The sequence below is a fragment of the Mustela lutreola genome, chromosome X (assembly GCF_030435805.1).
Source record: "Mustela lutreola isolate mMusLut2 chromosome X, mMusLut2.pri, whole genome shotgun sequence".
NCBI classification, from domain to species: domain Eukaryota; kingdom Metazoa; phylum Chordata; class Mammalia; order Carnivora; family Mustelidae; genus Mustela; species Mustela lutreola.
The window spans coordinates 42968152-42995532 of record NC_081308.1 but is presented as its reverse complement, the minus strand read 5'-3'; the positions used below and the strand labels follow the sequence as shown (position 1 = coordinate 42995532).

General features: G+C 51.0%; 1 protein-coding gene and 1 non-coding gene across 4 annotated transcripts; one reads left to right on the top strand and one right to left on the bottom strand.

The window, feature by feature from the left end:
• The first annotated feature begins 1048 nt into the window (after positions 1–1048).
• Positions 1049–25764, top strand: CACNA1F (calcium voltage-gated channel subunit alpha1 F). 3 transcript variants are annotated; one of them, XM_059156877.1, is made up of 48 exons: positions 1049–1073; positions 2690–2942; positions 3327–3432; positions 3662–3801; positions 4040–4182; positions 4271–4423; positions 5052–5248; positions 5358–5461; positions 6178–6335; positions 6621–6713; positions 6823–6916; positions 7087–7113; positions 7271–7431; positions 8344–8569; positions 9882–10089; positions 10190–10310; positions 10427–10508; positions 11445–11490; positions 11676–11727; positions 12563–12725; positions 12905–13034; positions 13247–13306; positions 13456–13562; positions 13654–13741; positions 14155–14262; positions 14335–14387; positions 15353–15499; positions 16218–16419; positions 16518–16676; positions 17456–17566; positions 17815–17898; positions 18712–18732; positions 18943–19071; positions 19420–19485; positions 19740–19831; positions 20289–20448; positions 20674–20801; positions 21099–21195; positions 21381–21483; positions 21748–21849; positions 22016–22146; positions 22392–22520; positions 22802–22971; positions 23926–24051; positions 24153–24280; positions 24409–24518; positions 25041–25238; positions 25534–25764. In XM_059156877.1, exons 1-48 carry the CDS (start codon positions 1049–1051, stop codon positions 25762–25764), a joined length of 5922 nt encoding a protein of 1973 aa, XP_059012860.1. The 3 variants fall into 3 exon arrangements, with proteins under 3 accessions (XP_059012860.1, XP_059012859.1, XP_059012861.1); XM_059156876.1 differs by having other exon boundaries at positions 6178–6368; XM_059156878.1 differs by having other exon boundaries at positions 1049–1110; positions 2925–2942; positions 6178–6368.
• On the bottom strand, positions 5772–5844 carry TRNAN-GUU (transfer RNA asparagine (anticodon GUU)). Its single transcript has one exon. It is a non-coding gene; the product is annotated as a tRNA-Asn (tRNA).
• Positions 25765–27381: the final 1617 nt, after the last annotated feature.

The following is a 27381-nucleotide window of genomic DNA, read 5'->3' as shown; positions in this document are numbered from 1 at the left end:
GCATTCATCTTCCATATCGTGAAAGTGTATAGGTTAAGGGCAAGGGCTTTAGCATAAAGCGGCTACAATTGCGTCTCAACTTTTTAGCTCACATGTTTCGCTCAACTAGCTAAAGGTGCAACCGTGGGCAGGTTATATAATTTGCCTGTGTCTTAGTTTCCTCATCTGTAAGGATTAAAACAATTAATTTATGTAAAGCATTGCTAACTCTGTACCTGACACATAATACAGTAGGAAAGCGCTATGTAAATTGTAACCACTAATATTCATGTATTCCATAAATGCTTTCTCTTCATGTTATACATATGTGTACAGGCTAAGGAATAATTACAGAGTAAACATTCATGTAACCACCATTCATTAGTGCTGTGTTTGTCAAAAATAAATCATGTTTGCATATATATGGGGCTCAGTTTCTGAACTCTATTCTGTTCCTAATTACTGTAGCTTTATAACATCCCTTAATATCTGATCTGGAATGTCCTCCCACTTTGTTCCTTCTCAAAGGATTTTGGCTTTTGTAGATCCTTTGTATATCGATATAAATTTTAGAATGAGTTTGTCAAATTACAGGGAAAAATCTTTCGGGATTTCATTTGGGACAGCCATTGAATCTCTAAATCACTTTGGGAAGAATTTGACATTTTCACAACATTGACTATTTCTATTAGTAAATTTAATATATCTCTCCATTTCCTTAGGTTCCCTTTAATCACTTGACAGTATTTGAAAATTTTTTCCCATGGAGATCTTACACATAAGTATATTATGTTAGGACTATTTTTACACATTTCAAAGTTCAAATACTGTTGGGAAATGATATCATTTTTCTTATTTTAATTTCTGACTCGTATATATTTTATAAAAATATTTTTTAAAAATCGGTGCCTTTTCTGTTGTCAGACTGTAGCCCAAAAATGTCCCATCTTTGCCCCATTCACCCTCCCATCCAACCCGGCTACAGCCCCGCCCTGTGACCTTAATCTCTCTAAAGCTGGGAGAAGAGAGGGGGGCTGTGTGCAGATGGCTCTTCAACCTTGAAAGGAGGATGTCGGCGTCTGAAGGCGGGAAAGGTGAGAGCAGCCTTCCACCCCTGCAGACCCTTGGAGCAAGCCAAGGCTTTGCTCTACCCTCTGCCCCTCTGCCCCATCTACTGCCCAACAGGACCCCACCCCTGAAGAGTCACCAGGGGACCAGAACCACATCACCTTGTTTCCCTCCCCGACAGCACCAAACATAGCCTTAGTATCACCTGAACCCTGACGCTCAGTCTGACTCAGACCCTGCCCCTATGGCCTCCCAGCCCCATCCCCAGCTTTAGTTCACAACTGAATCCCAGCCCTAATCCTGGCCCCAACCTCCATCCTCGTGTCCATCCCAAGTCCAATTCCAAAACCAGCCCCAAGCTTAATCCTAACGCAAACCTTACCAACCAGAGGGCAAACCCCTGTCAGGGTCTAAACCCCAATGTAGATTCAGCCCCTTAGTATGAGCTATAAATTCACCTAACCTCAACCCCAACATCGAGATATCAATATTGTTAGTGAGTAGGTTTCTGAGTCTCCAAAAAGTCTCCAAAAAGAGCACAGATCAATTTTAAAAACTAGAGAGAGAGAGAGAGAGAGAGAGAATGAACACATTTGATGGTGGTAGTAAGTCATTAAGTCTTACTACCTTGGAGTCAGAGATTGCATATGTTGGAATCCCAATTCGGCCACTTGGTCAAATCACTTCCCTTTTTGCATCAATTTCCTTACCTGCAAAATGGGAATAATACTCTGTGCCAGACATTATTCTGAATGCTGAACTCACTTAATCTTCACAACGACTCTATAACATAGGTACTCTTATCACTCCATTACGCAGATAAGAAAATTGAATCTCAGGGAGGTTGCACCATTTTCCCAAGGTTGCACACAGGTGCCAAGTTCAGACAGCTTGTTTCCTCCAACACTGGGGATCCTAACCAAGCCAACCTACTGCCCCTCAGAGGTTAGAACAAGGCCACAAGAATTGGGAATGACTTTAGCTGAAAACCCCAATCCCAAATTCAGATCCCATCCAAACTTAACTTTAACCCTAACCTTGATCCTAATTCTAATCCCAACTCAGACACTCTACTCCTTCCTGTATTTAAACCCAATCCAGGGGCGCCTGGGTGGCTCAGTGGATTAAGCCGCTGCCTTCGGCACAGGTCATGATCTCAGAGTCCTGGGATCGAGCCCCGCATCGGGCTCTCTGCTCAGCAGGGAGCCTGCTTCCCCCTCTGTCTCTGCCTGCCTCTCTGCCTACTTGTGATCTCTCTCTGTCAAATAAAATAAATAAAAAAAAAAAAAAAAAATCTTTAAACCCAATCCAAAATCCACCACTAGAATTTAACCCTAAATTTGCCTCTAGCTATAAAATTAATCCTACCCCATGCCAATTTAAACTCCATATCAAGTCTAACAGCAAAGACTACTTTACTTGGAAATGTAATTTCACCTTCCCTTCTCTAAAAACTCTCTTTACCCCCAATCAATTACAACACCAACTCTTCCCTGCAATTCTTAACTCAGGCACCACCCCAACTCTCCCTAATTTTACATGCTCTTCTCTCCTGCCCCCAGACACAGGGATGGGACCGGGCAGGAGGCAACCATGATTGCCCCAATACCCTCTCCCTCCCTGACTCGGTTTCTCCACACAGACAACACCCCAGAGCCCAGCCCAGCCAATGGGACGGGACCTGGTCCTGAATGGGGGCTGTGCCCTGGGCCCCCAGCATCGGGGGGTGAAGAAATCAATGGGGCATCGGGCCTGGAGACCCCTAAGCGAAGGACTCAGCACAGTAAGCACAAGACGGTGGCAGTGGCCAGTGCTCAGCGGTCACCCCGGGCGCTCTTCTGCCTCACCCTGGCCAACCCCCTGCGGCGGTTCTGCATCAGCATTGTGGAGTGGAAGCATCCTGGAAGGCCGGAGCGGGGCTCAGGAGTGAGGTTTCACCAGGGTACCAAGAGTCAAGGTTTGGGTCAGGGCTGGGATGGAGGAAGGCCGAGGTCACTAGGGATCAAGAGTCAAGAACTGGATTAGAGGGTGAGTTGAGAAATGTGAAGGTCACTGCGGGGGGTGGGGGAGGAGTGTCAAGAGTCAAGGGCTAAATCAAAGCAAGAGTTGGGGATGGCTAATGTTTCTAGGGGGTTCAAAGTCAAACCCTTGGTCAGGACAAGGGCTGGGATGTCAGGGCTGGATGCCTTGAGTTAAGCATCAGCATTGGATGGGGAAGGCTCCAAGGGAATGTGGGGAATCTGAGACCTATCTGCCTGGGTCCTTGACTGTCACCTGAGGCCCTTTGACATCCTCATCCTGCTGACCATCTTTGCCAACTGTGTAGCCCTGGGGGTCTACATCCCCTTTCCAGAAGATGACTCCAACACGGCCAACCACAACCTGGTGAGGCTTGCCCCCCTGCCCCCGCCCCCACCCCAAGCCAGATCCAGCCCCAGCAGAACCACACCACAACCCTTCAAGCCCCCATCTCCGCTCTTCACTGGCCCAGATGACCCTCTCCTATCCAGTCGAAACTTAGGTCTCCGATTATGCTTCCTTTTCGGCGGCCCCCCTCAAGCCTCACCCTCAAATAACCCCCACTCTCCCGCCCCGCCCCTGGCTCCAACCTCAGGAGCAAGTGGAGTACGTATTCTTGGTGATTTTCACTGTGGAGACTGTGCTCAAGATCGTGGCCTACGGGCTGGTGCTCCATCCCAGTGCCTACATCCGCAATGGCTGGAACCTACTCGACTTCATCATCGTTGTGGTCGGGTGCGCGTCTGCAGGGGACCTTAGCTCAACTTCCTACCCCAGGCCCGCTGAATTCGGGGCCCAGGGGAAATGTCTGTTTCCGACTGCCCTCATTTGGCAGCCAGAATCAGGAATATCAACATATTTTAAACTTCTTCACATTTCCAGTCACGAGGACCTGTGTTTTTCCGAGAAGGGAGGGGTGAAGGGAGGTCCCGAGGCCCGCCGCAGGCCTCCTAATCCCGTGCTACCCCTTCAGGCTGTTCAGCGTGCTACTGGAGCAGGGCCCTGGTCGGCCGGGAGACACCCCGCACACAGGGGGAAAGCCGGGAGGCTTCGATGTGAAGGCGTTAAGGGCGTTTCGGGTGCTGAGGCCACTGAGGCTGGTATCTGGGGTTCCAAGTGAGTGGCACGCCCCCCAGGAGGTTGGAGGTGGGGGAGGGGCGCCGGAGTTGGGAGTTAGGCCAACCTCGCCCCTCTGTTCCCACAGGCCTGCACATAGTGCTTAATTCCATCATGAAGGCGCTGGTGCCCCTGCTGCACATCGCCCTGCTCGTGCTCTTTGTCATCATCATCTATGCCATCATTGGACTCGAGCTGTTCCTTGGACGCATGCACAAGACATGCTACTTCCTGGGATCTGGTCAGCCTTTCCACCCCTCTGGGGACAGGACACCACCACCACCACCGCCCCGCCCTTCCCTCCGCGGGTTTCTGGGCCACACCCTGTGCTCAAATCCACAGGACTCCACCCCCAGGCTCAGGCTCCGCCTCCGGGATAACAAGCCCTACCCCTTTATTCAAGCTCCGCCCTCAATCCCGGACTACTGCCGCCCCTTGACTAATAGCTCCGCCCCATCACAAGAATCCACCTACAGGCCTAGACCTTTCCAGGCGCTTGACTCCATCCTCCAGGACTGGCCCCAAATACTCAAGCCCTTTATCCAGACTCCCGCCCAAGCCTTGTCCCCGCCCTTTTTCCAAGAGTCCCTTCCCAGTTCACAAGACTCCTCCCCCAGGCTCAGGGCTCACTGCTCTTTACAAGATTCTACCAGAAGTTTTACAGTTCTACCCCCCAGATACCTGTGGTTGAGACTCACAACTTCCCTGTGGTTCTGAATCCTGATCTAGCAGAGTTGTGAGCTTACAGTTGCCCTTGATTTAGAAAAATCTCGAACCCTGAGTTTAACTTCTCAGGTGGACGGAGCTCCAGGATAGCAGGGACTGTGGGTGGGCAGGCTTCAGAACCCAAAGCTCCCGTCTTCCCACAGACGTGGAAGCGGAGGAGGACCCGTCGCCCTGCGCATCTTCGGGATCCGGGCGTGCGTGCACCCTGAACCAGACCGAGTGCCGCGGGCGCTGGGCAGGGCCCAACGGAGGCATCACCAACTTCGACAACTTCTTCTTCGCCATGCTGACCGTCTTCCAGTGCGTCACCATGGAAGGCTGGACAGACGTGCTCTACTGGGTGAGGTGGACGACAGGCACACAGTGCGAGACTGCACCTGCCTTTCCTCCCCAGGCTCAGGCAAGAGCGTCTGCATATACTGAGAGATGCATGTCCTCTCTCTCCCCAGATGCAGGATGCCATGGGGTATGAGCTTCCCTGGGTATATTTCGTGAGTCTCGTCATCTTTGGGTCCTTCTTCGTCCTCAACCTTGTACTTGGTGTCCTGAGCGGGTGAGGAGCCTAGACACCCTCCCCCATACTGCCCCTCAGCCCCAGTCCCATTTGTTCTGTTCCTAGAAAACTCCTAGGCATCCTTTCAGAACCCATCAGAAATACCACTTCATTCGATCTGTCAACATTGAGCAACTACTGGGTGCACTAGGAATAGAATAAAAGACAAAAATCCCTGTCTTCCTGGATATTACATTCTGGTGGGGAGAGACAGATAATACCAATACACACAACAGATTGTGTATACACACACCCACACACATGTATGTGGTGGGTTGTTGAAATTTTTTCTTATTTCCAATAGGCCCCATGCCCAGTGTGGGGCTTGAACTCACAACCCTGAGATTAACAGTCACATGCTTTACCAACTGAGCTGGCCAGGCACCTCACATATGTAGTGTTTTATATGGAATATGTGCTATGGAAAGAAAGGAAGGATAAGGATAGAAATGAGCAAATTGTGCAATTATAAATAGGGGCAATCAGGACAGAACTCCTTGAGAAGGTGACATCTGAGTAGAAATGTGAAAGAGATGAGGGAATGGGCCACATGGATATCTGAGGAAAAGGTGTCCCAAGGAAAGGGAACCGCTGATGCGAAGCTAGAATGTGTTTGACATATTCCGAGAACAGCAAGGAGACCAGTAGGGCTGGAATGGTGAAGGCAAGGGAGCCAGAGTGGTTCCCTCACCTAGCTCTCCATCTTCCTCCCTCAGGGAGTTCTCCAAGGAGAGGGAGAAGGCCAAAGCACGAGGGGACTTCCAGAAGCTGCGGGAGAAGCAACAGTTGGAGGAGGACCTGCAAGGCTACCTGGACTGGATCACGCAGGCAGAGGACCTGGACATCGAAGACCCCTCAGCAGATGGCAATTTGGGTTCTATGGCTGAAGAGGGCCGGGCCGGCCACCGTAGGCAACCCCGTGGGGCCCATTCCCTGCTCCACGCATGCCTCAGATGTGGGCTACCCTCCTCAAATCCCGCCCCGACTGGCAACAGCTCTAGGCCCAGCTCCCGGTTCCAGCCTAGGACACAGAACCAGACCCACACTTGAATACCCTGTACCCAGAACAAAGTCTCCAAATAACACCCCCCCACACACACCACCACGGCCCTAACCCAACCTCAGGCCACGCTCCCCAACTGTCCTTCCCATCTGGCAGGGCCACAGCTGGCAGAGCTGACCACCAGGAGACGTGGACGTCTGCGCTGGTTTAGTCACTCTACCCGCTCTACCCACTCCACCAGCAGCCATGGTGAGGGTCCAGCCAGATGGGGGATGGTGGGATGGGCAGACAGAGAAGCAAGCCAAGTTTGGAACCTGGGGTCTTCAAGTACAGACCTCTACTCTTACCCTTCCTACAGCCAGCCTCCCAGCCAGTGACACTGGTTCGATGACAGAGACCCCAGGCGATGAGGAAGAAGAGGAGGGGGCTTTGGCCAGTTGCACACGCTGCATGTAAGGGCCTCCAGCCCTTGACCCCTGACCAGTCCAGAACCCAGTCCAGACCCTGACCCCCATCCTTATTGGACCCTCTAACCTTGACCCCAGCCCCTGAGCTCCAACCCCAGCCACCGACTGCCCCTTAGTCCCTCATGACGCTCACATTCCATCTTCCTCTTTTCCAGAAACAAGATCATGAAAACTAGGGTTTGGTGAGTTGGGAAAATTAAGGGATTTGGGGCCCCATGACTTTGTGTGAGCCCCACCTCCAAGTCCCCCGTGACCACCGGGCTAGCCCACCCAAGCCCCCCAGGCCCTGCTTAGGTAGGTAATTTCAACCAGAGGACTCACCTTTCCCCTCCTCCCCAGCCGCCACCTCCGCCGAGCTAACCGGGGCCTTCGGGCACGCTGCCGGCGGGCTGTGAAGTCCACCGCCTGTTACTGGGCCGTGCTGGTGCTCGTCTTCCTCAATACGCTCACCATCGCCTCAGAGCACCACGGGCAGCCCGTTTGGCTCACCCAGATCCAGGGTGCGCCCTCTCCCCAACCGCCGGACTACCAGCCCTCTTCCCCAACCCCCAATTCTCTCCACTCTAGAAACCCAAATCCAGGGCCTCTAGGGTTCCTCAGACCCCCAGACATTGCCTTCTTGCCCTAATAAATGCAGAAACCTTAGCCTGTCCCATCGCACCTTGTAGCTAGCACTCCCAGAGCACTTGCTCTGGGCATCAAGCTCTGTTCTCAGCACTTTGCACGGACTAACTCAATTTTTCTTCACTAAAGCCTTATGTGAAGCAACTACTACTGCACACAGTACCGATTGCCAAGGTACTGAAGAATTAAATGATTAATCCCAGGACTCAGCTAGTGAGTGGCAAACCCAGGCAGGTGGCTTGGGATTCCAGAATCTTAACTCCACACTGTCTGGATGGGTTAACCCCTCTGTGTCTGTTTCCCCATCTACAAAAATGGGGTTAGTAATTGTATCCACTTCATGCAGGTGGTTGGAAGGATTAAGTGAGTTAAAGTGAAAAGTGCTTCGAACATGGCTTAGTCCACATAAAGCTAACATTTTAGAAGTGCTAGCTTTTACCGTTATTCATTTTATCTCAATGCCAACCTGAATACTGAACGCACTTCTGACCCCAAGCCTCAAACCAGCCTCAATCCCAGCTAAACCCCAGATTCTAACACTAGCTTCAAAATGGAGTTTTCTTGGACTCATAGAGGCTGATGGATTCTTCTCCTCACCTCTCCAAGCCTTTCAAAACCTCACCTACTCTGACCTACAGACTCACCCCAATCCCTAACCCTTGTCCTACCTGCCCCCAGCCTGTGTCTGGCCCGATAACAGCTACCCCATATCGCCCCATGGCCCCCACCCCCCTACACATTACTGAGGAAATTGGCCAATCCAGTCACCTCTGCCCCTCTCCCCATAGAGTATGCCAACAAGGTGTTGCTCTGTCTATTTACGGTGGAGATGCTTCTCAAGTTGTATGGCCTGGGCCCCTCTGCTTATGTTTCTTCCTTCTTCAACCGCTTTGACTGCTTCGTGGTCTGTGGAGGCATCCTGGAGACCACCCTGGTGGAGGTGGGCACCATGCAACCCCTGGGCATCTCAGTGCTCCGATGTGTGCGCCTCCTCAGGATCTTTAAAGTCACTAGGTGCGTGGAGCTGGGGAAGATTGGGGCCCCAAGCACAGCCTGAACAGCTCCCTCCCCAGCTCCAGTGACTATCAGCTTTACCATTCATTTAACAAATACCACTGAGCACCTACTTGGTGCCAGGCACTCAGAGAAACACTAGGCCTAGTGAAACACAAGTTCCCGCCTTGCAGAGATTATTTTGAGAGAGAGAAAGAGCACAAGTTGGGGGAGAGGGGCAGAGGGAGAGGGAAAAAGAAAATTTTAAGCGGCCTCCACACCCAGCTCAGAGCCTGACCAGGGGCTTGATCTCACAAACCTGAGATCATGACCTGAGTGGAAATCAAGAATCAGATGCTTCACCGACTGAGCCACCCAGGTTCCTCTGGCCTCATGGAGATTAAAGTCCATTGGGGCGGGTGTCTACTTTATTTCCATTCCCTTCCTCAACCTCAACTCCAGCTCAAACATTATTCCGAGCCCCATCTCTGAACTCCCCTCCATACTCATCTGCAAATATTATACCATCTCTAACCCTAACCCCTACCCACTCATCATATGCAAGCTCATCCACAGCCCCAACACCCAGTCCCAAGGCCAACTCCATCTCTAATCTCCTCCCTAAATCACAGCCTATCCCCATCACTAACCACAACCCCCATGTCCCTAACTCCTAACCAGTAGCCTGCCTCCAGCTGCAATCTCAGACCCAGACCCAATCTCACTCCTATCCCCTCTTCTATCCCAACCCTCAACCACAACCTTATCCCCAACTCAGTCATCTAAAACTCCAAATACTCTCTTAACCCCTAACCCCAACCCCATCCCCAGCTACAGTCCCTAACCCCAATCCCAGTCCCAGTCCCAACCTGAAACCCAATTCTAGCTTCACCTTCCATATAACCTCCATCCTAACTTCATCTCTCATTACACCCTCAACGCCAACACTGACCCCAAATTCAACCTTCTCCTCACATCTTATTTTCACATCAACCCAACTCCAAAGCTCATTTTATTTTGTTAAATATTTTTTTTATCTGAGAGAGAAACTGAGAGAGAGAGAGAGAGCAAGAGAGAGAGCACAAGTGGGGTGAGGGGAAGAGAGAGAAGCAGACACCCTGCTGAGCAGAGAGCCTGATGTGGGGCTTGATCCAGGACTCCAGGACCATGACCTGAGCCAAAGGCAGATGCCCAACCAACTGAGCCACCCAAACGCCCTTCCAAAGCTCATTTTGACCTGACCCGCCCTTAACACGTTGCAAGCTGGAGTCCTGCCCTGGGTCCTGACTCACCACTGGACATGTCAACCCTGCCTCCCCCATCTCTGCTGCAGGCACTGGGCATCTCTGAGCAATTTGGTGGCATCCCTGCTCAATTCAATGAAATCCATTGCATCGTTGCTGCTTCTCCTCTTCCTCTTCATCATCATCTTCTCCCTGCTTGGCATGCAGCTCTTTGGGGGCAAATTCAACTTTGACCAGACCCACACCAAGCGAAGCACCTTCGATACCTTCCCCCAGGCCCTCCTCACTGTCTTTCAGGTGAGGTCTGGAGACCATGGGATGGGTGGGTTGGGTGAGGAGTAGGGAAAGCATAGGGTGGGAGGGTCCAAAGAGCTTCACAGTGAACTCTCACCCTCAGATCCTGACAGGTGAGGACTGGAATGCGGTCATGTATGATGGTATCATGGCCTATGGCGGCCCCTTCTTCCCAGGAATGCTGGTGTGTGTCTATTTTATTATCCTCTTCATCTGCGGCAACTGTATCCTTGGAGCCTTGGGGGGCTGGGTGCTGGTAAAATGTGGGGTAGCTAAGGGGATATGGGCAGTCCACAGGCAGGCTTCTTCTCCATCCTTTGTTAGCCTGAGCTCACCCCAGACATCCTTCTGAACGTGTTTCTTGCCATTGCTGTGGATAACCTGGCCAGCGGAGATACAGGGACTGTCAATGACAAGGGCAGGTGATGTCTGGCTCTGCCCCCAAGACAGTCTCTCCCTGGGATCCCTGACTGTATGTCTCCACACATACATACATCCCACACTACCAGAGATGCCTCGGTCACCCTGGTCACCCTGGGGTCACCCATATCCCCAGATCCAACCTGTCAGTCCTCATTCATTCAATGTGAATTCTTTGATCTCCCACTTTGTGTCAGGCCATGTTCTAGACACTGAGGAGATGACAGGGTTCAAGGTAGACAGAGTCCTCCCTTTCACAAAGATGACACTCTAGTTGGGGGAGGCAAGCAAAATACAAAGAAATGAATATATAACATAATTTAATTAAATATATGTTAAGGATATATAATGAAAAAAAGAGTTTGGGAAAAAAAGAATAGAGAGAAATGAAAGTTGCTATTTTGCTATAGGGTTAGACCCTATTTTGGTCAAGGAAGGCCTTTACACAGAGGTGACAGTTGAACAGACACCCAAATGAAGGGAGAGAATGAGCCATGAAAATATCTGGGGGAAGAGTGCTTCAGACAAGGGGACAGTAAGTGCAAAGGTCCTGAGGTGCACATTCAGCACATTTAAGAAAACACCAAGGAAACCAGGGAGTCTGGAGTGAGGTGAGCAAGGAAAAGAGTGGTAGGAGGTGAGCTCAAATGGGGGAATAGGGGGACCCCATTGGGGGCATTCTGGGCCATAGTGAGGACTTTGGTTTTTGCTCTGAGTGAGTGGGAGCCATAGGAGAGGTGTGAGCAGAGGAAGAATGTGCCAGACTTAAGATTTAATAGGATCCTTTTGGCTGCTGTGAAAAGAACAGATTGTGGGGATGAGGGCAGAAGCAGGGAGGTTCTATGGGACCTCAGAAAGGTCTGTTCTGATTGCACGGACCCCTTCAGCCTCGTCTATCTGCTGCAATCCTTAGCAATTGCTCCCCTTTTCTCTCACAGGGAAAAGAGCACCGAGGGGGCTCTCCCACAGGAAAATGGAGTGTTGGTGAGTTAGAATCCTGGCCACTGTCTACGCCTCCCATAACCACCAATACCTGTCTATGTGTGTGTGTTTTAACCCCCATTTTCTGCCTGTGCACCTCTCCACTACTGTGTTCCTTCCATGCCTCCCCTAGGTTTATTCTATAGTATCTCCCCCACCATGGGTGACCCCCATCTTTCTGTCCCCAGGTGCCTGGTGGGGAGAATGAGGAAGAGGAGGGCAGAAAGAATGAAGAAACAGGCAAGTGGGCAGGGCCAGATGGAGGAGGTGTGGGACCTTAGAGACAGCACCGGGCAGACCTCTTGACCACCTAGATCCTCCTGTCTGAGGAGAAGACTTTTCTGAAATCATCTTGAAAGTGATGGGCTTGATCGGAAAGGATGACTACCTACTATTTACATCAACATGGATGGAACTGGAGGGTATTATTCTAAGTGAAATAAATCACTCAGAGAAAGACAATTATCATATGGTGGAACATAAGAAGTAGCACAGAAGATCATAAGGGAAGTGAAGGAAAACTAAGTGGGAAGAAATCAGAGAGGGAGACAAACCATAACAGATCATTGACTCTGTGAAACAAATTGAGGGTTGTGGAAGAGGAGGTGGGTGGGGGGATGGGGTAACTGGGTGATGGGCGTTAAGGAGGGCACATGATGGGATGAGCACTGGGTGTTACATGCAACGAATGCATCATTGAGCACTACATCAAAAACTAATAAACTGATAAAAAGTAGTGGGCTTGGTGTGTGGCCAGCAGCATTTGAGATGCTGAGATTAATGAAAACAAAGACTTTTGTTTTATTGCAGAACTTCTCAGAGCCTTTATTGTAAGATAGCGTGTATTGGATGGCAAGGATGGTGATGTTCATACAACAGACATTTCCTGAGCTTCTACTGTGTTCCAGGCACTGTTCTAAGTTCTGGAGACCCAACTGTGAACAAAACAAACTAAAAGACCTTCTCTGAGGAGCTGACACATGGAAAGAATTTTCCGTGTGACAACCACTATTCTACGGGTTTTACATACGTTTTCCAATGAATTGTCTGTCTTTTGGTCTTCTTCTGGTACCAGGCATGGAGGAAGAAGAGGAGGACGAGGAAGATGAGGAAGAAGAGGAAGAAGAGGAGGAAGGAGGTGCAGGGCATGTGGAACTTCTGCAGGAAGTTGTACCCAAGGAGAAGGTGATACCCATCCCTGAGGGCAGTGCCTTCTTCTGTCTCAGTCAAACTAACCCGTGAGTTCTGGGAATGGATGAGGGGCTGAGGCAGCAGGGGCTGGGGCAGGTGGAGGGCCAGGTACCAACCAAGGCTCTGGCAGGGTGCGCAGCCCGATGCAAAAGATGCTGAGCTGTCTCCCTTGGGCTCTCCCAATCAGCTCTGTGGTTCTGGGTTCTCACTATTCCCCACTCCCCAGGCTGAGGAAGGCCTGCCACACCCTCATTCACCATCATATCTTCACCAACCTTATCCTGGTGTTCATCATCCTCAGCAGTGTGTCCCTGGCCGCTGAGGACCCCATCCGAGCCCACTCCTTCCGCAACCATGTGAGCCATTGGCTGGGGGCTGAGGGAACACTCCCAGTGGTGTCATACTGGGCATAAGAAGAAGGACAGAAAAAGAGAGGGAGGGAAGGGAAGGAGGAGGGAGGGACAGCAAAGCTTACAGGAAGCACGTGCACACACACACACATATACACATACCCCTAGGATTTCGCTAAGCCATGACTCAGTGGCTTCCCCTATTTCTCTACTCCCAGATTCTGGGGTACTTTGATTATGCTTTCACCTCCATTTTCACCGTGGAGATTCTATTAAAGGTAATGAATAGGCCCCCAGTCTTACCCCCAGTTGCCCCAAACCATCCTGTACCCACCCCCACAGCCCACCTCTCCTATTTCCATGCCCTCCTCCCCTCTCTATACCCACACCCGGAGTCTACCCTGATGTTCTTCTCCCCCTCCCGCAGATGACAGTGTTTGGGGCCTTCCTGCACCGAGGTTCCTTCTGCCGTAGCTGGTTCAATCTGTTGGATCTGTTGGTGGTCAGCGTGTCCCTCATCTCCTTTGGCATCCAGTGAGTGACCCTCTGCATCCCCTGCCCACTCCATTGCTCCCAGAGCAGAGGCCAAACCTGGGCCAGGGCCTGAGGACTCACCCTTCTCCAGCTCCAGCGCCATCTCAGTGGTGAAGATCCTGAGGGTACTCCGCGTACTGAGGCCTCTCCGAGCCATCAACAGGGCCAAGGGACTCAAGGTAACCCAGCCCCACCCAAACCCAAAGGACCCATGTCCTGCCCCACTCCTAGGGCCCCAATCTCCAATCAGACTGACTATTTACACAGACACCTGACCACACAGCCTGGACCCAACATGTAAACCACACCCCAGACCACTGATCATGTGGCCTGACCAATATTCCTTACAAGTAACTAACAATTCCTACCCATGGCCACATTTCTCTGACCCAAGTTCCTGAAATGTGGCCCCATATCCCTTCCTGGTAAATACTTATTCCTAGTCAGTGCCCACATGGTCCTGAGCACATATCCCTGGTCCATGACCAGGTGTCCCCAGCCCGAGTCCCTGAGCCCCATCTACTCCCAGAATCCCTCCCCCCTGGCTGCTGTGGCCTGTAGTCTCATGAACCATCTGTGTGGGTACCTGCAGCACGTGGTGCAGTGTGTGTTCGTGGCTATCCGAACCATTGGGAACATCATGATTGTGACTACACTCCTGCAATTCATGTTCGCCTGCATTGGCGTGCAGCTCTTCAAGGTGAGAGGAAACACTGGAAGGTCAAGGTGGGGAGCAAGGGGTAAACCTGCCTGACAAGTATCCTCCCTACAGGGGAAATTCTACAGTTGCACTGATGAAGCCAAACACACCCCCCAAGAGTGCAAGTGAGTGCCCTAAACCCTGCCCTTGGTGGAGCTTGGGGCCCCTCCCAAAGGCTAAAGAGGCCCCTAGATCTCACCCAGGCCCCTGGAACCCTTGGAGCTTCCTCCCAAGAACTGCAGAAACTCCCTCAGTTTTTATCAAGCCCCCCAAACTCCCCCAATTCCCCACAATACACCCCCAGAACTTTCCCAAGAGCTGCAAAGGCCCTCAGGTCTTGCCAAGTCCTAAAAGACCCTCAATACCTCCCCCAAATCCCTCTTCTCATTCTCCAGAGTTACCTACATTCTACTATGGACCCCCCAGAAATCCCCAAACACTCCCCTCACCCATGGCCACTGTCATAAAGTCCCAGGCTTCCATCTTGAGATTCCTGTAGAGGGTGGTGATTAAAAGCATGTGCTTTGAAGTCAAGCATTCCTTGTTCAAATTCATCTCATGAGACTTGGGGGTACATTTCTTAACCTTGCTGAGTCCCATTTTCCTTAACTGAAAACAATGCAGATCTCACAGGTTTCTGTAAGGAGTAAATGAGTTACTACAAGGAGAGTGTATTACAACGTAAAGTTTCTACATGTAAAGCCAAGTACAGGGTTTGACATATCCTTCACGCTGAGAAATGTTGATTATTAGTATTATTTTTTTTCCTGGGAGATGACAATGATGATAATGGAGATGACAGTTAACATATATGGTACCAACTATATGCAAGATACTATTCTCATTGAATGACTTGATTAATCCTTGTATCAGGCCAGGAAATATGTTCTGTTAGTATTCTTATTTTACAGATGAGGAAAACTGAAGCACAGGGAGGTTAAACGCCTAATATCACCCAGCCAGTAAATGCAGGGGGGTAGGATTTGAACCCAAGCTATCTAGCCTCACCACTCCATGCTGGAGACACCAGGCCCCTTTCCCCAGCTCTCCACCCCTGCTCACCCACCCACTCTGTCTGCAACATCCACAGGGGCTCCTTCCTGGTCTACCCTGATGGAGATGTATCACGACCACTGGTCCGGGAGCGGCTCTGGGTCAACAGTGATTTCAACTTTGACAATGTCCTCTCAGCCATGATGGCCTTATTTACTGTCTCTACCTTCGAAGGCTGGCCTGCGTAAGGAGCAGGGCTCCAGGGATGGGCAGGGAAGGAGGGAAAGAGTCTATAGAATGGGATCTCCTTGGGGATGGGTGGAAAGGTATCTTGAGACTGGATATGGTTTTCTGAGGACTGGTGAGCATATCAGAGGACTGAGTGGGGGTCCTCCAGAAGTTTGCTGGGGGTGCTTTGGGGACTGGGTATGGGGGTGTCTCCAGAAAGGCTAGAGGTCTCTGAGGACGTCTAGAAAGGACTGGGTAGGATTTAAGGGGGACCAGGTAGGGGTCTGGAGGAAGGCACGGGGGGGAGGTCTCAGAGAGATGGAGCTCAGTGGTTTTCAGAGAGCTGTATAAGTCTTTGGGGTTCTAGTTGAAGATCTTTGGGAAGATGGTGCAAGGAATTCAAGCTGATGGGACAGGATTTAGAGATCTTCAGGGGCTGTGGGGGAGTTCTGGGGAAGTGAATGGGGATCTGAGGTGAATGAAGAAGTGAATTTAGTGGTCCATGGGAACTTAAGGGATTTGGGGGTCTTGAAGGACTGGGGTGGAGACTTTCTCTAGAAGGTTGTATGGGGACCACTGGGTATGCATGGAGGTCCCAGATGGCTAAGTCAGGGGATTTGGGGTCTTTGGGGTGCTAAGCAGGAAATTCTAGAGTGTCTGTTATAAGGTGTCTGGGGACAGGTCTCAGGGGACTGGGATATCTCCTCACCCATTCCCACTGGTTCCCTCCCCAGTCTACTATACAAGGCCATCGATGCAAATGCAGAGGACAAGGGTCCTATCTATAATTACCATGTGGAGATCTCAGTGTTCTTCATTGTCTACATCATCATCATTGCATTCTTCATGATGAACATCTTTGTGGGCTTTGTCATCATCACCTTCCGTGCCCAGGGCGAGCAGGAATACCAAAACTGTGAGCTGGACAAGAACCAGGTGACCTCTAACCCCTCACCTTATGGCCTCCAACCCCTCCCCACCACTCTCTTGCCTTGGGATCCCACTGCTCACTCATGCCCTGCACCCGTATGCAGCGCCAGTGTGTGGAGTACGCCCTCAAGGCCCAGCCACTCCGCCGCTACATCCCCAAGAACCCACATCAGTATCGTGTGTGGGCCACTGTGAACTCTGCTGCCTTCGAGTACCTCATGTTCCTGCTCATCCTGCTCAACACGGTTGCTCTAGCCATGCAGGTCTGAGCTCCCCACCCTGACCCCTGCCAGACACCTGAACCCTACTCTGTTCACACAATCCCTTGGGAACCATTAGGAATGCTTTAGGCTGCAAGCAACCAAATCCCCAACTGACAGAGACTTAAGTTATAAAAATATTTGCCACATTTCTTCAAATCTAAGGCCAATAATTGGAAGTTGCATCCTGACTTAAGAGATATAAGAATGTGGGGGAAATGCATATGGCCACTGTAAGTTGCTATTGATTGTGAAATGCACCCCATTTTCAAAGATTCTAAATGTGAAAAGATGTGCATATTGGAGTCAACAAAATATGGTAGGCTGTTTGATAATTGTTCATCAGGTATCCAGTGTCTTTCTCTTCCTCCATTCTTAACAAGTTGGCTTTCATTCTCATGATTGTTGCTTCATGGTCACAAGATGACTGCCATGGCTCCAGGCATCAAAACCACATTCAAGGCAGGAAAAAGGAAGGAAGACTGCACCCAAGGGCTCTTCTCATTTTATCCTTTTATTGGAAAGCAAAAATAGTTTTCACAGAAACTGCCCAGCCAGCATAAGACTTCCATTTCTGTCTCATTAGTCAGAAGTAGCTGCAAGGAAATCAAGACTGGGCTTTCCAATATCTATATTGGGATATCGACAGTTTGAGGAGTTCGGCCAAAGCATAGTTCTATCACATCTCCAGACTCACCTCAGTCCAAGCCAGAAAATATTTGGTTGTGGGTGGAGAGGTCTCTGCCTCAGGCTCCGTCCTCACACTTGGCTTTCTCTCCCAGCACTATGAACAGACTGCTCCTTTTAACTATGCCATGGACATCCTCAACATGGTCTTCACTGGCCTCTTCACTGTTGAGATGGTGCTCAAAATCATCGCCTTCAAACCCAAGGTGCCCCCCCCAAGCCCTAGACTCACCTGCAGTGGGTGAATTCCTTGGGGTGGCACTCATTGCAGAGCTCTCGGGGGGGGGGGGGCAGCAACCAAGGGCTCATAGATCAAGGAGTGAGAAGGATCCAGATGAAGGCCTATCATGTAGTCCAAGCTGAGCCCTGCCTCCATAATATCACCTACCGCTGGACCCCTATACTAACTTGCTAGCTCTGAGAAGACAAGACTCTACTTTTTTCCTGCCTACAGCATTACTTTACCGATGCCTGGAACACATTTGATGCTCTTATTGTGGTGGGCAGCATAGTGGACATTGCCGTCACTGAAGTCAACGTAAGGACTGGCCTTTCCACAAACCCAGCCTTCCCCCACCTCAACCCCAGGGCCTCTCAACTTACCTCCACCCTAATCCTCATTCCAGCTCCATGTCTCTTGAATCCCTGTCAGGTTTAGCCAAAGCCCCCCCTACCAGCTCCCTTATTCCATTTATTTCCTTACTTTATATCCCTTATTCCATTCCATTCAATTCCATCTGCTATCTCCTAAAACGACTCTCCTGTTATTTCCATTATTTCCTTCATTGCCTCTACATCCACCTCCATTAACTCCATCAACTCCACCAATTCCTGCTTTGGCTCCATCGTTCCGTCTGACTACTTCATTGGCTGAATTTTCTCCAACAACTCCACTGTCTCCAACACTGGGTATTTCACGGCTCTGTCATCACCACTGACTGTGCCATGGGCTCCATCATCTCCTCCATTGGGTACTACTTGGCTCTGTCACCTCGATTGACAATGCTGCTGGTTCCATGTCTCCATCACTGTCTCCTCCATTGGGTCCTCCATCGGTTCTCTAATCTCCATCATCTCCATGAAACTACTGGCTTCATCATTTCCTCCATTGGCTCCACTGGCTCTCTGCCATCATTTTCCATACCCTCTCATTTCCCTTCCACCCTCATTGCCAACTCTTCCCACAACCATCTTGATCCACTACCATATAACCTTCTCCATCATCCCTTGAATAATGACTTTACCATCCATTATCCCCTATATCTGCTACATTGTTTCTCCCTTTGTTCATTTGGGCCTGCGATCTCATCCTCTCCTCTGTCACCTCTGTCTTGGCCATTTCTCCCTGCAGAATGGTGGCCACCTTGGCGAGGTAGCCCCCACCTCACAGCAGGGACTCTATGCTTCTTTCCACACCTACCCTCCCTTCCTTTCTTCCTAAGAGTCCTTAGAAATGCTCCCTGACTATATCCTGGGGCCTGAGTTCTGAGGGACTTGGGGGCTGGGAGGGCCAAAGCATGAGCCAGGGAGGTGGCTGGGGCAAGTGTAGACTCATCATACCTACCTACACCCCCAACTTCAGAGCTCTGAGGACAGTTCCCGCATTTCTATCACTTTCTTCCGCCTCTTCCGAGTCATGCGACTAGTCAAACTTCTCAGTAAAGGTGAAGGAATCCGCACATTGCTCTGGACATTCATCAAGTCCTTTCAGGTAACTCCCCATCCCTTTGACCACCCCTCACCCTCATCTCACACTTCTCAGCCTGTCCTTTTACCACCCCAAGAACTACATTTCCCAGTGGGCCATACCCATCTGCAATTTACCATTTCTGGTTTTCTCTGTTTTTCTAGCCTCCCAATTCCCAACTAGCCTTGGTCTCACTGACCTTATTCTATTGTATTTAATACTGTGTCCACATTTGGGAGACATTGATAGTCATGGGCACTTTGGGGATGGGTCACATCTCTCGGTAGGCCCAGGCTTGAGGGAGCAGTGCATTTTGTGGCTTATAGTTCTCTGCCTGGACCTGAATATCTATCCTCCTCTCCAATCCCATAGGCCTTGCCCTATGTGGCTCTTCTCATCGCAATGATATTCTTCATTTATGCAGTCATTGGGATGCAGGCAAGTGGAGAGCCCAGGGAGCATCCCTTAGGCACTATGGGTAGGAATTCACCCACAGTGGGGGTGGAGGGCTGAAAGACAAGCTGGATGACACTGAATCAGTCCACACATCTGTGAAATGGGATCAGCAGTACCTACACATCTGTGAGAATCTTTTGATCTAGTACTCTTTTGAGTACTGGAAGGTATGAAATGGGTGACAACCTGTAGGGGCATGGGTTTGCCACTCTGACACATGCCCTGTGCACCCACAGATGTTTGGCAAGGTGGCTCTTCAGGATGGCACACAGATCAACCGAAACAACAATTTCCAGACCTTTCCCCAGGCCGTGCTGCTTTTGTTCAGGTGACATCCATGCCTCCTCCACTGCCATCTTGGTCCCCAGCATGTCTTTGGGTGCCCACACACCCTGTCTGGGCCCCAGACTGTCTGAGCTGTGGAAACAACAGGGCAGCATGGGGTTCATTTTGCCTGAGACCTTTTATGGCTGTGATCTGAAGAGTCTTGTGTAATAATCTAGCCTCGACCATTCTTTTTCTGGCTGTAAGGTGTATCCACTTCTTAGGCCTTAGTGCCCCATCAGTAGCATCAGGATCAACATGGGGATACCTGATGAACATGACTGTCATCGTCATGGCCACACCAGCTTTTAAAATATTGAAATGCTTTATGGAATTTATCTGTGCCAGATATAACCCCTGGCATGAAGTGGGTCATCTTCTTACCCTACAGTCCCCTACAGTGCCACTTGTGATGATTTCATAGCCTCCCCTCCAAAATGGCCCCACTGTATGACCCCCAGGTGTGCCACTGGTGAGGCATGGCAGGAGATAATGCTTGCCAGCCTTCCTGGGAGTCGGTGTGACCCTGAGTCTGATGTCAGCCCTGGCGAGGAGTTTACCTGTGGTAGCAATTTTGCCATCGCCTATTTTATTAGCTTCTTCATGCTCTGCGCCTTCCTGGTGAGGACTGTTTCCCCACAACCACCACCACTGCCATGGGGGCTGGCCCTGAAAGGTCTGGGGACAAGGTGGGGAGCCCAGATCTTCAGAGGGGTGAAAGGGCTGGTCTGATAAGATCAACCAGGGACTAGTGACCCAGTAACCATAAGTTTACCTCAGCGTCCCACCAACCTCCCACACCCAGCTTAGCCCTTCACCTAACCCTCACTGTTCACTGGCCCACAGATCATAAATCTCTTTGTGGCTGTCATCATGGATAACTTTGATTATCTAACCAGAGACTGGTCCATCTTGGGCCCCCATCACCTTGATGAATTCAAGAGGATCTGGTCTGAATATGACCCTGGAGCCAAGTATGGTCTATAACCACATAACTGGGATTGCAGGGGACAGTGCCCTGTCCCACCTAGTCCCCCAGTCCCAGAACTTCTGACCTGTTATCCATTAACAATTACCTAGTCAATAGATGCCCCAAGGTTCCCACTGCCTCTGTCCTCTGCCTTCCCCAACTGCCCTCAGATTCTTCCCTGGCAGGCTCTGGGTTGTTGGGGGTAGGGGAAGTTGGTAGAGATGAGCTGGTTGAATCTTCAGAAAGGGATAGAGGTATCTCCAACACAGCGGTGCCACCCACCCACCCCAACTTGTCCCAGGGGCCGCATCAAGCACCTAGATGTGGTTGCTCTGCTGAGACGCATCCAGCCCCCCTTGGGATTTGGGAAGCTGTGCCCACACCGAGTGGCCTGCAAGGTCTGTGCACCTGCCCACCCCCCACCTCTGAAAGGGCTGTCCGCCCACCGCAGGGGTGGGGAGGGACCCTGTCTTGGGTGGGGAGGGTGTGTTTGGTTTTATCTTCAAAGGTTTCTGCCCCTGGGTATCCAATGCCTTCATCCCTGGCATTTGATCAAAGTGGGTTCCATGTCCCTGGTGTGTAGAGACTTGTGGCGATGAACATGCCCCTCAACTCAGACGGGACAGTGACATTCAATGCCACACTCTTTGCCCTGGTTCGGACATCCTTGAAGATCAAGACAGAAGGTGCATGGGAGGGATGGGGAAGAGGCAGGAGCGGGAGGGCCTCTGGGGGAGGTGCAGGGATCAATCTCATTGAGTGATGGGCCTGGCTCCTGGCTCAGAACCTCAAAATAAGTGACTATGGCTCCTCCTGCCCTGTTTTACCACCTGTTCAATGGGGGTGGTGTGTGACTGCGTAGAAGCTTGTGAAGCCCCTTCCAACAGGGAAGGAGTGGCTGCGAAGGGCTCCTCCTATTGGCTCATGCCCCATATTCTCTCCTGATGCAGGGAACCTGGAACAAGCCAATCAGGAGCTGCGGATTGTCATCAAAAAGATCTGGAAGCGGATAAAGCAGAAGCTGCTAGATGAGGTCATCCCCCCTCCTGACGGTGAGCTAGCTCCACCCCAATTCCATGAGCCCACCCAAATGTCAAACGATTACTCACCATCAGGAAACTAGCATTGGATGGGAGTGGGGGCCAAAGGGAGTCTATGCTGTGGGTAGGGGGAACAGAGGACCCCTGTGTGACCTTGCCTCTTCTCCCTTGCCCCCAGAGGAAGAGGTCACCGTGGGCAAATTCTACGCCACATTTCTGATCCAGGACTATTTCCGCAAATTCAGGCGGAGGAAAGAAAAGGGGCTACTAGGGAGTGAGGCCCCCTCAAGTACCTCCTCTGCCCTTCAGGTCTTCAGAGAGGGGCCTGGGTGGGGTGGGGTATGTGGGAGCACCATGGCTGAGGCTGCCTGCCCTCTTGGTCTTGTGTAACCCATGTCACAGACAAGGAAACAGAGGTCCCAGGACTTACAGAGGGTCAGGGGTGGCTGAGGGACCCCTTACCCCACCCCACACTCCTGCATGGGAAGCAGGCTCATGAATGGGGGAGTTTGGACCCTGAGCTACCTTGCTTCCCTATGTTTCTACCCTCACAGGCTGGTCTGAGGAGCCTACAGGACTTGGGTCCTGAGATCAGGCAGGCCCTCACCTGTGACACAGATGAGGAGGAAGAGGGACAGGAGAGAGAGGAGGAGGAAGATGAGAAGAACCCGGAAATTTATAAAGTGAGGGCAAGTTTTCACTCCCCTAGGGAATTTGATTGTAAAAAAACACTCCCTTAATTCCTTATGTAACTTGGACACTGCCTTTGGGGACGAGGCCCCCTGAGAAGACTCCCTACAACAGGCAAACGTTTATTTGATACCTACCATCCACTGTTGGAAGGTGAAACCCAGATTTAACCCTTAGGGAGGTCACTGGGAATAAGCTTCAAGTGACTTGTGTCACTGACCGAGTGACTTAGATGTAACGTGAATGGCAACATTCAATCCTGTGACTTCCACAGGCCCCGATGGGCTCCCAGCCCCCATCTCGCCGGAGCTCCATGATTTCTGTGTCTCTACCTGTTGGGGACAGACCTCCAGATTCACTCTCCCTTGGGCCCAGTGATGACGATGGGGGGGCTCCCAATTCCAGACAGCCCAGTGGACCCCAGACTGGATCCCATGGCCACAGGTACGGTCAAGGGTCTGGTGGGATGTTGTAAGGGAAGGCAGGGACTAGCCACTACATGGAGGTAATTCAGGAGCAAGGGGACCTTTGAATGGAAATTTAGGACAAATGGAAGGGATTTAAGGGCTCAGATGGGAACAGAGGGTAATAAGAGATTCATAAGAGAAAGGCAATGCAAAAGTTTGATACAAAAAGCACGTAACATGGAACTAAGTGAGTTTAAGTTCAAATCCTGGTTCTGCCATTTGCTAAGTGATCTTGGGCTAGTCACTTAGTTTCCATGGTCCTCAATCTTGTCACCTGTAAAAGGTGGATGATAACAGCACTTACCTCCCAGAAATAAGGAAAGAACATAATGAAGTCACACCTAGCTTTTATAGCCTCCTCCTCACCTCCCCCAACACACTCCCAGTTCCTGTGTTGAAGGTGTCTCTTCAACAGGCCAACTTTGATTTTTTTTTAAATGTTGGGTCCTTCCCATGAGAAACTTCTATTAAAAGAAAGCCCACATTTATTTTAAGATGATGGCAGGTTGGGACGCCTGGGTGGCTCAGTCAGTTAAGCATCCAACTCTTGATCTGCGTTCAGATCATGATCTTGGGGTCACAAGATACAGCCCAAACTGGGGCTCTGCACTCAGCATGGAATCTGCTTGGGATTCTCTCTCTCCCTCTCCCACTGCTCCTCTTCCAGTCTCTCTCTCGTGCGCGCACACGCTCTCATATAAATAAATAAAATAAATAAATAAATAAATAAATAAAAACTAAAATGATGACAGGTTAATTTTATTTTATGTGAGTTTCCCCAATTGGAAAAAAAAAAAAAAACCTAAAAGCCCAGTGTTTCTGTAGGGGATGGGGCATGGAACAAGAAGGAACCAGGAGCCCAGGGCCACAATACGAGGAGGATTGTGGTTGGAGGGGGTCTGGTTTGTCTAACTTGCTTCACTTTCCCCAGGAGAAGCTCTGGCGGCTTTATTTTCACCATTCCAGAAGAAGGAAGTTCTCAACTCAAAGGAAATGAAGAGCGGGAGAATCGGGACAAGGAAGAGGAAGTCCCCACCAAGGACTCTGGCCATGACATGTAGGATGACCCCATGAGCCGCATGCAGGAGGGCAGGACTAATGGGACCTCATTGCCCATGCGCAGGCCTGAGCTCATCCTCAGCCCTCTCTCCCGCTCAGGCTCTCCTACCTAAACGAGCAGGCAGGGACTCCTCCACGCCCCATCATTTTGCCACCCCACAGACCCCAGAGATACCTGGATGGGCACAATGTACCACGCCGCCGTCTGCTGCCCCCCACACCTGCAGGTGAGAGCAGGCATGGATCCTAGCCCCCCTACCAAGAGCCATCAGGGCAGAGGGCTAGGGTGGGTGGCACTGACATTCTTCTTTGCCCCCCCGCCCCTCCCCGCACTGTGCCTCCCCCCCACCCCCAGCTCGGAAGCCTTCCTTCACTATCCAGTGTCTGAGGCGCCAGGGTGGTTGTGAAGATTTACCCATCCCAGGCACCTATCATCGTGGGTTACCCCTCACCAGCAGGGCACAGGTGAGGTGGGGAATGGGGTGCTGAGGTCTGGAGGGGTAGAGTTAGCCTAGGCTGAATTTATCAAACATACCACATGTCTTCTGAAGAATGAGGCACATATGAATTCACAAAAGCAAAAAAAGGGTTGGGGGAAGCAACCCTCTCGGGACCCCTCACTCTTCGGGAGCTCAATAAGCTTTGCTGCCCACCCACCCTCCCAAAAAAAAAAAAAAAAAGAATTCACAAAAGCCTCACTGTACCTGTGAGATAGGTACTGTTGTTAGTCCTAGTTTACAGATGAGGAAACTGAGGCCCGGAGAGGCTTACCCAAGATCACACAGCCAGTAAGTGGCAGAGCTCAGATTTATACCCAGGTCTTTTATGCTCCTGAATAAACTCAAGTCTGGTTTATTCGCATTCAGTTTGCCTCCAGTTGTGCTTGGAGGGTGGTGGGCAGTGATAAGAGGTAGGTACAGGGGTGAGTCCTAGATCCTCATATCCCACCCATCAGTCCTGAGCCCCCTGATGTTTATTCTGGTCCAGGGTTCCTGGGCAACCCCTCCGCAACGGAGTCGGCTCCTCTATGCCCCACTCTTGTTGGTGGAGGAGGGCGCAGCAGGGGAGGGATACCTCCACAAATCCAGTGGTCCGCTGCGCACCTTCACCTGTCTGCCCGTGCCTGGAACCCACTCGGACTCCAGCCATGGCAAGAGGGGCAGTGCTGACAGCCTGGTGGAGGCTGTGAGTTGAGAAGGGACCTGGGCAAGGGGGATGGGGGAGAAGGGGAGGAAGTGGGAGCTTGGGAAGGAGGGAAGAGGGCATCCCCCCCAACCCCCGGTCTCTGCACTGTGTGTGTGATTATCTATCCCTTTGCTCTGCAACTTCTGCTTAGCATGATGTATGCACGACTGTCCCCAGTGACTTCCCTGCACACTTTCACGGATGATGCATCATCTACCTACACTGACCCGCTGTGCACATTGCTTTGATTCCATGTTGGGCCCTCTGCTGACTCTGATTCCATCTGTGCCCCCAGGTGCTCATCTCCGAGGGCCTGGGCCTCTTCGCCCGAGACCCACGCTTTGTGGCCCTGGCCAAGCAGGAGATTGCAGATGCCTGTCGCCTGACACTGGACGAGATGGACAGTGCTGCCAGTGACCTGCTGGCACAGGGGACCAGCTCACTGTATAGTGATGAGGAATCTATCCTCTCTCGCTTCGATGAGGAGGACCTCGGAGACGAAATGGCCTGTGTCCATGCCCTCTGAATTCCCACCCCTCCTCCCCTGCTCAATAAACCTGCTCTCCCTTCCCCAGAGGGAGACAGGCATGGACCACAACCCTGGATTTCGGTATCTTTGCACTGGGGGTCTGGGGCTGCCCAGAGCCCCCCAGGCATCCATCCCCTGCTTCAGCCCTGAGCCACTGCCCACACACGAATATTTCCAGAAACCAGGACAGCCAGGCCTGATTATTCAGCGTTAGGGAAGGAGGGAGGAGGAGGAGGAGGAAGAAACAGCAGCCAAAAAAAGCTGGAGACAGAGTGGAGGTGGTGGGGGAGGGGAAGGGGACCGGACAGAGATGGAGGAAGGAGGAGGAGAGAGGATGTGTGGAGGCTTGGATGAAGAGTGGGCGAAAGTCAAAGATTCCACAAGGGGTCAGTCAGGTCAGCCTGAGGAAGAACAGATGGGATGAAATGGATAAGAAAACTCAGAGTAGAGTCCTGCCAGTAGAAAGGCCTGGAGGTTGGATTTAGCCTGGTATGTAATACGTCAGTCAGGCAGAGGGGTCCTCTGACAGCATCAGGAATTTCTGGGAAGCTAAATTGGGATTACCCTGTCTCCTGCTTTCTACCTTCTGCCTAAAAAAGAGAAAATCTAAGTCCGTTGACAGAAGACATGGGTGACAGCAAAGGGCGAAGCCTTCAGCCTGCGGGAACCCACTCAGGGCCCATCTGGTTTTCCTGAGACCACCTAAGAGTACCCCACTGTCCCGCACAGATCCCAGCGCTCCTCTTTCTGCTTCTTGCCCTGCCTGTAGTCATCACCCAACCTTTGGGGGTCTCATTAACCAAGCGAAGTTTTATCAGGCATTTACTTTGTGCCAGGCACTGTTCTGGATTTCCCTCAGGCCAAACTGAGCTGGCTTAGATAAGCCGCGGGACTTGTCCAAGGTGGCATTCAGCCCCACTCCGAAGGAATCAGAGGCAGTGCTGGGAAAGGTCCTGGATGGGGCCACTGCCAGGGAGGTTCCGACCCAGGGTTTCATCCCAGTTCTCAGAGCAAGAGTTTTCCTAAAAGCAGTGGGGAGCCACGGGAGAGATTTGAGCAGGGTGGTGACATAGTTAACGGCATTTTAAATGGATGCTCTGACGGCTGTGCTGAAAACAGAAGGGAGGGGGAAGAGACTGGAGATGCTAAAATTGGCAGGAACCATGGTTGCCGTAGCCAGGGGAGGTGGCAGAGGAGATGGTGAGAAATTAGTGGATTCCAGAGCTGTGTAGGAAGTAGAATGAACCATTTATTTGGCCCCGGGCTGAGCGCATAACAGTGATTATCTTGTTTAATCAGTGCAGCAACCCTGTAGGTACCATGTTAAAACTATTTTACATGTCCGAAGTCACACAGGAATAAATATTAAAGTGGGATTCAAATGCAAGTAATTGCTGAAACCCAAGCTCTTTTGCCAAAAAGGCACCAACAGCGAGGTATCCATTACATATTTGTGTGAATTCAAGTGTGTGTACATGGGGATGTTTTTAAAAAGTAGGTAAACATCCAGATGGTTCAAAATTCAAAAGGTACATGGGGCACCTGGCTGGCTCAGTCAGATGAGCATGTGACTCTTGAACTCGGGGTTGTGAGTTTGAGCCCCAGTGGAGGGTA

Excerpts from the sequence above, each read along its gene's own strand:
- CACNA1F (XM_059156876.1), top strand. The coding sequence starts at position 1,049 with ATGTCGGCGTCTGAAGGCGGGAAAG. Across the intron at positions 6,714-6,822 it reads CCACTCCACCAGCAGCCATG|CCAGCCTCCCAGCCAGTGAC; the intron begins GTGAGGGTCCAG and ends CCCTTCCTACAG. Across the intron at positions 16,677-17,455 it reads CGGTTGCTCTAGCCATGCAG|CACTATGAACAGACTGCTCC; the intron begins GTCTGAGCTCCC and ends TTTCTCTCCCAG.